Below are 14,502 nucleotides of genomic sequence, written 5' to 3' on the forward strand. Positions count from 1 at the left end.
GAGGAAGGGAATGAAAGCAGAAAATATCAACGAAGAAATAAGATGGAATGGAAGAAAGTATAAGGGAAGAAATGATGGGTAGAAAGGGGGTAAAGCGGAAGAAATACGATAAAACATGGATACAAGGAAAATAAAAGAAGAGGTGAAAATAAGAAGCAAAGTAGAAGGAAGAAAGTAAAAGTAATGAAAAACTATAGAAAACGAAGAGTGAAATAAATGATAAGGTAATAATAAGGAAAGAAAAAATTGGTAGAATAAAATAAATTCCAGAAAGAAAGAAATATGAATCAGCCTCTTTAGAAACGCATCTGAAATATGAATAAAGGTGAGAACGAAAGAAAAAAAAAAGATAGAGAAAAAATGAAAAAATGAGGAAAATAAGCGGGAAAGAAAGTGAAACCAGATGAATATTTTAGGACGCGTTCCATTAAACCTGAGCGTTTTATCACGAACAAAAACAAAACCCTTTTTACTGAAACGTGACAGACAAACAAAAATTCTACTTCAAACTTAAGCGTGACTTACCAACCATATACGGTCAATGTGTGCTGCTTGTCCAACCGAAGATCAACTTTTAGAATGTTGACTTTTAAGGATATATAGGGGTAATCCGGCCCGCTACGAACGAATATCGCCTTTAAATTTATCGTCGACAAGTAGTTTTTTAGTATTACCACATTCAGTAGGCAATGTTATTTTCTAGCATTTTGAATTGTCCGTTATGTTCGTTAAAGTTTATGGAGCATGCGCAAACGATGTTCAAGTTTTGCAGCAGACAAGTGCCTACTTTTACTGAATACTTTTAATGAAGAACAACTTTCGGAATAAACACCCCAACCTCACCTTGTTAAGAACGACTTTCTGAATAAACACCCCAACCTCCCCGTGTTAAGAACGACTTTAGGAATAAACATGTTTTGCAGGTAAGTCTTCACATTGACCCCATTTCCCACTTCTTTCCGTATTCAGAAAGTTTTGTTTAATCTGCTTCAACATCAAGATGTCTGCTACTTTCCCATCCAGAATCCAAATGAAAGAAGTTATCCTCGAGGAATGGAGAACCGCTTGGAGAAAAGCCAGAGCCAATTCCAGGTACGCATTCACTAGATGCGTCAGAAACTTCGTGAAAAATATCTTCGACTCCCTGTCTTTCCAAGCTTATAACTACTCGAAAAATGTAATTCAAACCCTTTTTTTTTCAATTAAAGGAGCAAGGACGAAGGTTTCATTTAAAAAACCAAAAAACAAACGTGATTTAAAAAAAAAAAAAGGTTTTAAACTTCGGACTTTACAGGTTAATTTCTAAAAAAAACACTTTTTGTTTTAAATTTGTATATATTATTTATTGATCTTTTATCTTTAATTTGTGATATATAAAACTTTGGTGAGTAAATTAATTATTTATTTTTAATAGACATTTCAAAATGGGGGGGGCGTGAATTAAAAAAAAAACGTTTATCTAAATTATTATATTCAGCTTATTGGAAAGAGCATAAAATTTCACATTGATCCTGAAAATATCGTAAAAATAGAATCAATAGAAAAATTTTGATAGATTTTTAAAGTTTAAAAATTGAAAAATACTGAACTCGTAAAATTCAATTAATTTCATTACTGTTTTAAAAAAAAAACATGATATTTCTATTACTTTTTATACAACTTTAATAGTTTATTTTGGAAGTATAATCCATAAAGAAAATAAACAACCCCCTTTTAAAAGAGAAATTACGAGTTTTTTATATTTTATTCGCAGTTTCGTGTCAAAAATTCCTACAAAAAATTCTGATACACCTACGCATTCACTCCAAGTAAGTATACACCTAATGTTATATGGGCCGGTCACTCAAGTGACATATTCTTAGTGTTACATAATTATCCTCTTTGCTTTCTAGATTTTTTTAAAGGATCTTAGTATTAGAGTAATTGCCCTGGTTTGACGGATACCCAAGATACCCATTAAATAAAGGTAAGTTGTTATGCATAATGTCCTGTTTAGTTTGAATTACATTGCATTTGGAACATGCGTTTCAAATTGCAGTGGCATTGACGTTTTTGTAAGATACTTTGAATTACCTCCCTTTGACTGTTAAAACTTTATTTCTCTTACTAAACTCTTCTTAGAAAAAAGGCAGAAAAAGATACACCAACGAGGTCCACGACATCTGCAAGAGTCAGTCAATAATTTTTTATTCATTTTATATTTCCTTTTTAGTCTGTTTTTATTATAACAAATCCTTCAAAACATTACATGGTATCAGAAGTGGAAAAGAAAAAAAATATGCAGAACAAAGAACTTATACGAAAGAAAAAAGAAAAAACACGGAAATCGTGCTATTACTGATTGCACACACGCAATATTGGAAGTGCCGAGAATTGAAAAGAAAAAAGTTCATTTTCTTCACAGAAATAATAAGTGTGTTTTATTTATATAAAAAACTATTCAAACTAAGACTGAAAGAAATTACCTCCTCCGGTAAAAATGTCTTTGTCAGGAAATGTTGCGAGCAATTGGAAGAGATTTAGGCGGAATTTTAAAAATTATTCTGTGGCGAGTCGATTGCCAAACGAAGTTGATTCGGAATATAAAACTTCTGTTTTTCTTTCTCTTATTGGTGAGGAATGTTTTGATATTTTTGAAGAGTTGCATTTTAAATCAGAGGATGAGCGAAATAATCTTCAAAAAGTAATACAAAAATTTGATGAATTCATTGTCGGGGAAACACATGAACATACGCAAACAAGAACCCGAAGAAAATATAAAAACATACATAGCGGTTCTACGCCAGCTTGCAAAAAGTTGCAATTTTGGACAATTAACGGGCAGACTAATTAGGAATCAAGTTGTTGGGGTGAAGAATGATTTTTTAAGGGAAAAATCTTTAGCAGATAAAACTCTAACTTTAGATAAATGTCTGCAAATTGGTAGAGCACACGAAACAACAGTCACAGGTTATAGTCTCAACACATGAATCAGATACATAAATAAACCGTGTATTTAGAAAAAAGCAATTTTCAAAATAAAAAAAAAATGACTGGCAGAAAGTGCGCACGATGTGAATATTTTACCTCACACGGCAGAGATGACTGGCCAGCGATTCATGCAAAATGCAACAAATGTAAAAAACTAGGACACTATGCATGTGAATGAAGAAGTAAATCTGTAAGAAGAGTTGCAGAGGAAGAAAATCATTTCTTAGGGTCATATTCTCATTGGGAAATATTAAAAACAGTGAAGAAGAAGGAAAAATTGACTGGCAAGCTAACATAAAAGTCACCACCGCAATCTGCAGCAAAATAGCAAACTTCATGTTAGATACAGGCGCAAAAATTCTCCTATAATAAAGCGGACGGATAAAAGATTATATGGACCAGGTCAGAGCAAAATAAAGGTGATAGGGAAAATAGATACTACACTCTGTTATGAAGAAAAAAATCACAGCAGAGGTGTACATTGTTAAAGACTTAAAGAAACCATTGTTGGGTGGACCAGCAATTAAAGCTTTACACTTGTTGAGCAAAATCAACTCTATAGAAAGCAGAAATCATCAATACAAACAAAAATTTGCAAAAGTATTTACAGGACTAGGAAAACTGGATCATGTTTATAAAATACATTTGGGTGAGACTGCTCAACCTTTTTCAATTACAACTGCCAGATGACTAGCACTTCCTATGAAGCAAAAGTCCACGATGAGCTTAAAAGCTTAGTAAGTGAAGACATCAAACGCTCGATCAAAACGCCTACTGATTGGTGTGCTCCTATTGTAGCAGTTCCAAAGAAGGATGGTAAAATCAGGCTTTGTGTTGAATTCACTAAACTTAATGAAAATGTGAAGCGTGAGCATTTCCCACTACGTTCTTCAGACCAGTTATTAGCTCAACTTAATGGAGCCAAAGTATTTAATAAACTAGACTGCAACAGTGGATTCCATCAAATTTTGTTGCATGAAGATTCTCAGAAGCTAACGTTTACCATTTGGAATAAGTTCAGGCCCTGAAATTTTTCACTGCAAAATGACGTATATTTTGTCAGGAATGCCAGGGGTCATCTGTGACATAAATAATGTTCTTGTTAGTGGAAGAAGCCAGCAGGAGCATGACCAGCGTTTTTAAATGGTGCTAGAAAGGATGGAAGCATCAGGAATAACGTTAAATGATAAATGTGTATGCTCTGTTAGCAAAATTAAATTTATTGGGCAAACAATTTCAGAAGAAGGCATCCAAATAGACCCAGAGAAGATTAAAGCAATCATGAACATGACCAGACCACAAAACGTATCTGAACTGCGACAACTCTTAGGGATGGCAAATCATGTTGGTAAATTTGCTGAAAATTTAGCAGAGACCACAAAACCACTCCGAGATCTGAAGAAAGACAATGCATGGTTTTGGTTTGAGCCACAGGAAACTGCATTTAACAAACTAAAGAAAAATCTGAGTTCTGCAGCGGTACTGCTCCACTATAGTGCTGATAAGCCAACAAAAATTTCATTGATGCATCTTCTTATGGTTTAGGTGGAATGCTGATCCAGAAACTAGGGTATGACTGGAAACTTGTATTTTATAGCTTAAGATCACACCGAAACTGAACAAAGATATGCTCAGGTTGAAAAAGAAGCCCTTGCGGTCACTTGCTGTTGTGAAAAATTTGCTGACTTCTTGATTGGACTGCATAAGTTCATAATTGAAACACATCACAAGCCATTATTAGCATTACTAAAAACTAAACGCCTTGACGAACTGGCCGCAATAATACAGCGTTTCTGTATGCGCCTAATGAGATTCACCAATGAGATTTCACATATCGCTGGGAAAAATACCATTACAGCTGACGCACTATCTAGAGCTCCAAACAGCCTACCACCCAAACACGAATTCGAGCAGGAGGCAGAGACGGACATGTTCATCCGTTCAATTATACAAAACATCTCTGTTATTGATAAGACATTGGAGGAAATAAGAGTGAAACAACACTCTGATAAAATCTGCAGTCAAGTCATGAACTATTATAAAATGGACCATTGGTCTGAAGATGCTACGCAAGACCCTCAACTGAGACCCTACTGGTTTATAAGGCAGTACCTTACACTCTGCCAAGGACGCTTACTATATCGGAGCCGACTCATCATCCCTGCGGATCTTCAAAAACACACCTTGGATCGTCTTGATGAGGAACATCAAGGTATAGTAAAATGTAGAGTACTGGCACTGAGTAATGTTTTGTAGCCAGGTCTTTCAAAACAAATAGCGGAAAAAATAGAACAATGCAGTATTTGTGAAAAAGAAAAAAATATTCACCAGAACCACTACACCCAACCAAGTTGCCTGACTACCCTTGACAAAACGTTTCGATGGATTTATTTGAATTGAATGGCCACAAATACCTGATAGTCATAGACTATCATACAAGATGGATAGAAATATCTCATTTAGAAACTACCCTTGAAGTTTGTATCGTAAGCCACTGCAAACCAATATTTGCTAAGGATGGTATACCTGAAATGGTAATAAGTGACAATGCCCCTCAGTTTATATCTAAATACTTTCTGGAGTTTGCTAAAGTCTATGGCTTTATTCATCTCATTAGCAGCCCACACCATCCACAAGGTAATGGTGAAGCAGAACGCGCCGTCCAGATAGTGAAAAATATTTTTTAAAAGTCAAGTGATCCTTACATTGCTTTACTTAATTACCGCACTACTCCACTACAGCATGGCAAAAGTCCTACAGAATTGTTGATGAATAGAAAACTCAGGACTCGCATTCCAGCACTCCCCCACCAAAATGAAAATTATCAACAAAATGTTGAAAAATTCAAAGAAGCAGATATTCAGGTCAAAAAGAAACAAAAGGCGTATTTTGACAAACGAGAGAACAAACTCCCGTTACCCAAGGACAGTCAGTTTGGTTGAAAACATCTAAAACGAGCCCAGTCAAGGTGGTAAATACTATTACTCCAAGATGTCCTGATTGAGACTGAATCAGGATCGTTTCGTAGAAATAGAATCCATCTTCGAAAAAGAAATGAGTAAATCAAGTTTCCTCCAATAGCTGCACCGACAGAATTGTCTTTTTTACTAAACACATCCAGATACATTCTCGAGTACAGCCATAATAATCTTATGGGACAAACTGACCTGACAGATCTGCAGTCAACTCAACACCAGGATATCCAACCTTTTAATTCGGAAAGTCCCAAAGAAAAATATACAAAGAGTGGTAGAAAAGTTCAACCACCAAAGAAACTCTCACTTTATATTTGGTACTTGAAAAAGGGGTGTAAGATAATTTGAATTACCTCCCTTTGACTGTTAAACCTTAATTTCTCTTACTGAACTCTTCTTAGAAAAAGGCAGAAAAAGATACATCACGGAGATCCACGAGATCTGCAAGAGTCAGTCAATAATTATATTTCCCCTTTAGCCTGTTTTTATTATAACACATCCTTCAAAATATTGCAATTTTCACTACCCAGCTGAGGAATGGGGAAATATTATTGTATGTGAATACTGTGCGATGCTAATACCGTAATAAAAGTCCATTAAAATAATTATTAAAGTTCAAAATTTTAATTGTTGTTAGATATTACGTCTAAACACAACTACTGTTATTATTGCTACCGAAATATCTCATGGCAGACTCGAACACATTTGACGATGCGAGTGCATGACATAAGTGTTCGTGGCGAGAATTCGTCCGCTACGTTACACTGGAAAATAAATAAGGGCACAGAGTACTGATAATCTTTGGAGACCTCGTGAAACCCACAGAAACCAGAAAAAAACTCCTGTTTATATCAGTAAAAATTAATAACAACTATTGTCGAACTAAGTAGTAATAATAATAAAGGCGTTTGTCAGCTCCTAGATTGTTAGGTAGAAAATAGGCATAAAGAACCATTGTGATGTTGCGTATAATAACTGCATTAAATGGGTGACCATTTTGAAAGGAAATGTGTTTATGTAACTTAATTCTTTTCAAACGTAAATTAATCTACAATACAATCGTATAAAAATAAACGTTTACAATTTTGGCATAAAATAACATAACAATAGTTAGCATGTGAAATACATCATCAACAACAACTAATGCACCAGAGGACCTAGTCTTAAACCGAGACTAATAGCTCGTCTAAAGTCTAGACTGGAATCTAGACTTGTTTATTCAAGTATTTTTACATATAAGTATATCAAAATCATTGCTGCACATTTGTGCGAATATATTTATCTGGAAAATTATGCATCTGATTTCAAAATATATATTTGCTAGATTGGCTATTCAAAGACCGGTTTAGGATACTAACATATCATCGAAGACTTTAAAAATGCAGAATGTTGAAACCCATGGTATTTAAAAGCATATACTAATATACACACATAATGTCGCTACACGAAGGAGAGAGAGAGAGAGAGGGAGAGAGGGAGAGAGAGAGAGCGCCAGAATATATATATATATATATATATATATATATATATATATATATATATATATATACATATATATATTTGTTTTCATACGTGACTGCACGGCCCTTAACAAATTCGTCCACGCAATTCCAAACACCACCGCCGAATCGACACGCCACACCACGAACAAATACCGTTGAATCAACACACACGTTCCTAAACAGGACCGAACAATCTCACCGAATCGACACGCCACGATACAAAAATGCAATACCGCGAGATACGTTATCAAAGCATTGCATTTCAAAACCTCCAAATCACATCGGCTTGTTCTTTTCATAGCCGTTGGGCGAAACTAAATCGTCACTTTGGGATAAGATGAGTGTAGTTCATTGATTTGTAATCGAAAGGTGTCAGTTTCGCTTTTCATTGCAGGTAAGCCTGACTCATACACTTATGCGCTTCCGTGCATGCTTCGCACAGAACACCGTGTAAAAATAAAACGCATACAACTGATGGCATTCATTTAGAAAAGTGCTTACGATTTTCGTTAAATCCCCATGAAAATGTTTTAAATCGTCAGATTTTTGCAAACATTGTGAGAATCTGTATGGCGTCATTCATTTGTTCTTTGACCCAAACAGAATTAGTGGCAAATAAAAGCAGAACCTAAAATTACAATCAGTACTTTTTTGATTTGTGTTCTCTTCGAGATTCTTATATTCACAAAATTCTTCAGGTACATCTTTACAAATGTGGGAATCTAATTGTCGAACTTGAAAATTTCTATGGACACATTTTGTAACAAGTAATAGCGGTAGGTAACAATGAGTTTGAGGCTTTTCAACTTTGAATGTTTTATCCTTAATACAGACGAAAATAAATAATTTTACTCAATCATGACTGATGAAATGAGAATAGTTCCTTAGAGAGTTAAATCATGAACATTAGTTTGAAATTCCATACAGGTTCAGAAGCCAAACATTACGATTCCTAATTTGGACTCTTGTATCTTCAACTTCTAAAAGGTTCCCTGAAGAAGGTCGGCGGTTATATCGACCGGGACCTTGTGAATAATAAAAGACAATAATAGTTGTACGAATGATAAAAATAATACAACTAAAACAATCTGAAATATAAACATTTCAGTGTTCGTAATAAACATCCTTTATAGAGATGCAATTTCCATGAAAACATAAAGGAAATCTACATAATCAGGACATAATTCATACAACATTTCACCGTTATAGGTTTAAAAGCCTTAAAGTAGTTGCGAGAGAAACCTATATAGATAATACGTACATGTGTAAATAGAGAGACATACACATCTCTCTTTATTCGTATGGATTAAACCGGTTTATAGTGTATAAATATTTAATTTTCAAAGTCGTATGTGCTGAGATTCGTATGATATTCTCACGGATATCTTCTCATATGTAAACGTTCCCTGTTTATTCATTGAAACCTTTCAATGAATTTCGCACTTGATCATCCGTAACAGACATTTCCTCATGACCTCTTCAGTATTTCCAACCACAATTCATTACTTCATTTACTTCATTTATTCAACAATGCAATGTTGTGTTTACTTCCTCCGTCTCGACACTTTTAGAAACTAGCTCGTACTATATGTGGTGAATTCTGCAAAGGATTTGGACCATATTAAACTATGATACGTTTTTAGTAAGCTGCCTGATTGTAAATAAATCTGTTTCTTCCATACGTGTTAGCAATTTACTACATAAAACTGTTTTTAAAGTCGCGTGATATTTCGTTTACAAAGTTCGAAAAGTTAAAGAATGAAGGTGGAAAAGTTTTAATATTAACAACACTTTAGGTACACTGTTAGCATTAGAATATCTCAACGTGTTCAAACAAGTACATCACACCACTGGTGTCAATCCTAAAACATTCTTGAGGTACATTGCAAAATGGCACCGTGTACAAGAAGGAATAATATAAAATACTGTTTAAAATATATCAGATAGAAGTATTGTTATAAATTACATTTTAAATCAAAACGGTCAAAGGAAAATCGCCGTGTAAAAGCTAGAAGGCTCATAAATACATTAACAATCCTGCATGTTCACGTGATATCAAGTTGAAATGCTGTTGTTGAAAAAGACAAGATACTACAAAAAAGTTGAATTGGCAAGTGATTAGAGGACACATCTTATATGCTCCATTGCCCAATATCTTTTCTGTTTATGTTGAACAGTATGCCAATGAGACAACTGAATGGCGCAAAGGAGACATTAAAGCACATGTTCTCACATGGAAGTACTATGGCTAGCACAACTCTTGGTAATAGTTCACTTAAAACCATGTAGCTGCCATTATGCTTGTGGTGGACACATCGACAGAATGCACGCTGCCTTTGAGCAATGGCAGTTATACAATTTTAAGCAATGTTTCATATTAAGCAATGTTTCATATTGTCCCTCCTGATACACGATGCCATTTTACAACATACCTAAAGGATGCTTTAGGATTGCCACTAATGTTGTGCTGTACTTGTTTGGATACATCAAGTACAAATAAGCAAACATATATTAATGCTAGAAATCATTGTATGCATGAAGCAGCAGCTGCAAAAAGAAACCGAAATGACCAGAAAACTCGTGAGATAGAAACTCATTCTTTTTGAAAAGTTTATAATAATGTAGTTAATAAAGGACAATCAGTAATTCATCCACTATCCAAAGAAGTTCGCTTGCACGCCAACAAAGAAGGCTGAACTGTTGTCAAGGATATTCACCTCAAACTCTAGCTTAGACATCAGAAAATATTTTCTCCCAAATTTCCCTATGCGGACAGAAGTCACACTGGATAATTTGATAATCACCCTTTCTCATGTCTTAGATAGCATAAAATACTCACGTACCTCAATCCTGATCTCATATCTATACTAATTAAGAAGTGCTTAACTGTAATTTCCAAGGTTCACCACAAACGCCTTGCAGATTCTTACTGCGTTGGTAGCTTCCGTGATATCAGTGTACAAGAATTCTTGTGAAAGAACTGACCCGTTTTATTAACACCCTATCAGTCTGCTCCTCTATTTCGCTAAAATCTTCGAGTTATTAATTAATAAAGCACTAATCCACCACCTCGTAAAAGCTAATCTCCTTGACCAATAGTATAGATTTAGGCTGTTCTACTGCAGATATTTTACCGGTAATCTCTGATCGCATAATGCATGCACTGAATATGGCATGGGGGTCTCGAGCTATATATATATATTGATACATCCAAAACCTTTGACAAAGTTGGGCATAAAAGACCTGCAATGAAAATTAAATCATACGATATGAGTTGATGAATATTAAATATAATTAGATTATTCATAGACAATAGAGTTTAACAAGTTGTACTTAATGAACTTACATGGAAACAGTTTGATATTAATGCAGGTGTGCATCCGGGGTAAATCCTTCAATATTTATCATTCCTGCTATTTATAAACGATCTTCCTAATGTAATTGTATCTGAAATGGGTTTATTTGTACATGATAAAACGCCCTCTGAAAAGAGATGAGGAAAATGAATGTACACATTCTTTATGCAATGTCAGACCTCTTAGAAAACTATGTACCAATCCGTAGTGAAATGGGGCCGTGAATGCATGGCACCATTTAATGCTATTAAGAATACGCTTCTTTCATTTAACAATTACAAGAAGTCCTAATCACATCTAGTCATGATTAATAACACAATACCTGAAAGTTCTTCGTTTAAAGTATTCAGCTTTACATTCACAGGCAACATGAACTGAAACAAATACATTAAGGAATTTACAATCGCAAAAAGGTATTTCCCCTCTATTGTGCTCGAGGTTATCCTATATCATTACAAAGCCATCCCATGAATGAAGTATAGTTGCCACATATCCGCTGATGAATTCCCCTATAGGTTCTCCCTCGTAAAAAGGGTTAAAAAGTATTCAATCTGATAGGTTCCGGACTATCGACCAACCTCCAATCCCTGACCAATTGCCGCAATGTTGCACCTCTGTTTTACAAATATTTTCATGGAATGCGCTGTGATGAACTCATTGCACTTGTAGTTCCTTGACGTACATACCCCACGACAAATGCAACAAAACCTTACCGCATGAGTGCAAAGATCTTGAGATGCCGAAAAGTCTTCAACTCTAATAGACTGCGAGACTTTGAAATTTAATATCTGTTTCCCTGAGTGTACTGACATACAGAAGTGTAAATGTAATATAAACCGACATCTCTTTATATAGTCTCCAATAAACAAATTAGTAGTATTTTATATCCAGTTGCTTTTTGGGGGATGAGCAAGAGTAAAACAAACCTCTTACAGCTCGCTCTAGTCTCCCAGATGTGAATGGAACGTTGTTAAAAAAGTGTCATTGAGCATCGCTATAGCCCTAAGTAATTCCTCAAAACTCCAAAATTAGAGCAATATCCAAAATTAACAATATCACCTTATAATAGAATGTAGACGGTTTCTATCTCAAATTTTCGAAGGTAAGTATTACAAAAACAAGTAAGTATTATTAAAACAATTACAAAATACATTTATTTTTATCATCAAAAAGGATTTTTCAGAAAAGAAGACATTCATATGCATTTCTAAAAAACTTTTATGTGTACGTAGAAATCTGTCTTAAAATATATGACAAACAATGAATTCACAAATGCTGTTGCAGTCGTTTATAATAAGAGAGGAATAGACGCTGACATAAGAACATATTTGTACTAAGGTTTTCGTAAATTAATGATCGAATGCAAATAACTCGTAATTTGAAACACCAAGAATTACAGATATTAAAATTTCGTCGAAGTTTCAAAAGTCTTGACTTCCATCGGATAAAGCAAATTGTGGTCGTTCAAGAAAGTTCAACAAAAGGCAGTCCTAAAACATATTAAAACATGGATATTTTCGAAATATGTCTGTTTGATCTACGCGTTTATTGATAAATATTGCAAATATTTGAAAACAATGCCATGAAAACAAGTATCCAAGTTAATTTACATGTTTTTAATGAATTATTGAAAAAATTAAAAATATGTTTAACATACAGGAAATAATTATCTTTCTATTACAATAACTATGTGTGTCTTACTTGTTTATTTGTTCCATTAAAATAGAAACCCCTACCATTTTTTAAATGTAATTCATTAAAACAGGTATAGCTTAATACCATGCATAGTGAATCGAATCACAAAATTATGACCTTAACTATTAAAACAGGTAGAAGAGATAGTGTTGCTTGGTAAATAACATGGCAGATTGAATACGTCACGCATCAAACCAGAGAAAGGGAGAGAGAGAAAGAGAGAGAGAGAGAGAGAGAGAGAGAGAGAGAGAGAGAGAGAGAGAGAGTGGAAAAGATCCTGTATAATGTTTTACTTAGACGAACATTTAGTGTCATTATTTATGAGTTTTAATTATTTGCCAGTTTCTTAAACAAGGTACCATAAATATTGAAGTTAGTTCATTTTAATAATCAATATTCTACATCAATGTAAATCAACCATGCCTTTAGTAGCATAAATGATAGAGCTTAAATATTTGTATTTGGTGACTTTAATGTCCACCTCAGTAATTGGCTTGATTTCTTTTGTTACGCAGATGCATTTAGTAGCATCATACATAGCTTTTCTATATCCAATTCCCTAACACAATCACTTCCCGTCCTGTTAACAGATCTAATGGATCAACTAGCCTCATTTCTAGTATTATTTCAGACCACAGTTCCCGAGAATAATTTGACAAATGGTCATACCGCTTGGAAATGCTGATTAAGTTGGGATACTGGTAGAAATCATCTTAAACTCTCGACCCCGAATTGGAGAGTCATTGCCCCAAAAAGACAAGGTATTCCAAGAAGGCTGAATAAGAAGCCATGAGAGATCACACCAGAGATGCTCCAGAAATTTGCTCTTCCTGCGGAACAGTGAAAATGAGGATACTGGATGGTTCAAAATAACATTTGAAACAGATGTTCTCACACTGAATTCTATAGCAAACCCCACTCTCACCAATAGTTTACTTCTATTTGTGCAGCTCTCATTGCTCAAAGGCAGCATGCATAGCGTAGATTTCTACGACATAAGTTCAGTACAAATAGCCAAAAGTATATAAACACTAGAAATACTTGTAAGAGTAAAATATCCATCAGAAGGCACAGTGAAATTAGGAGAAAACTCATTGAATCGCAGAAATTAGGAACTCAGGATTTCTGGAAAATTTATAACATTGTAGTAAATTAGAGGCTATCAAAAATTCCCCCACCACTCAACAACAATAAGGTTGTATGCTCGGATGCCAAGAAAGCTAATAGGCTATCGCGGCGGTTTAGTTCCAGTTCTACTTTAGACCCAACAAATTACTTCCTCCCAAATTTCCTTTGTGGACAGAAGATACGCTTAAATATCTGAAAATCACCTCTTTCTATGTTCATGAGCACATAACATATAGACACATAGAAGGCGTGCAGATACGATCGCATCCCTGCTACACTATTAAAATTCACTGCTGAAGTGGCCCCAGTTATCTCTAAACTATTTAACAAATGCCTTGCCGAATCTTGCTTTCCTGACTGCTGAATAATTGCTTTTGCGGAACCAGCTTTGAAGAATTCTGGTAAAAGAACTGACCCACTCAATTATCGCCACATCAGTTTCCTACCTCTCTTCTCTAAATCTTAGTCATTAATTTACCAAGAACCAATCCTACAGTATATATATATATATATATATATATATATGATTCCCGAAAGAATGAAACACTAGTGTCTATAGGTATTTAATAATTTTTATAGTAAATAATTATGTATATATATATGCATATATGTTTTGAGAAAAATAGAAAAACCGAATGAAATTATTAAAATAATCAACATTTCGTCCTTATTTCAGAGGACATCTTCAGGATTATTGAAGTAAAAATGCAAGAAAAGAAAAAGTCATAGATCGTACGAAAAAGAGAACAGTTTTTGAATCCTACCTATGTCGGGAAGGACAAACATATATGTGCGTATGGGAAGGTTGGGTTGTTCGATGTCTATATATATACTTTTAAAAAAATATTTATTTTAACGCATTTTTAAAAGTGTATA

At 34.4% G+C, this 14,502-nt stretch overlaps 1 protein-coding gene across 1 annotated transcript; it reads left to right on the plus strand.

The window, feature by feature from the left end:
• The first annotated feature begins 4,128 nt into the window (after positions 1–4,128).
• LOC145303574 (uncharacterized) lies at positions 4,129–4,515 on the plus strand. Its single transcript, XM_080145120.1, has one exon. The coding sequence runs from the start codon at positions 4,129–4,131 to the stop codon at positions 4,513–4,515; it is 387 nt and encodes a 128-aa protein (XP_080001246.1).
• The last annotated feature ends 9,987 nt before the right edge of the window (positions 4,516–14,502 follow it).

The sequence above is a fragment of the Euprymna scolopes genome, chromosome 2 (assembly GCF_053919585.1).
Source record: "Euprymna scolopes isolate OS-2025 chromosome 2, ASM5391958v1, whole genome shotgun sequence".
Lineage (NCBI taxonomy): Eukaryota > Metazoa > Mollusca > Cephalopoda > Sepiida > Sepiolidae > Euprymna > Euprymna scolopes.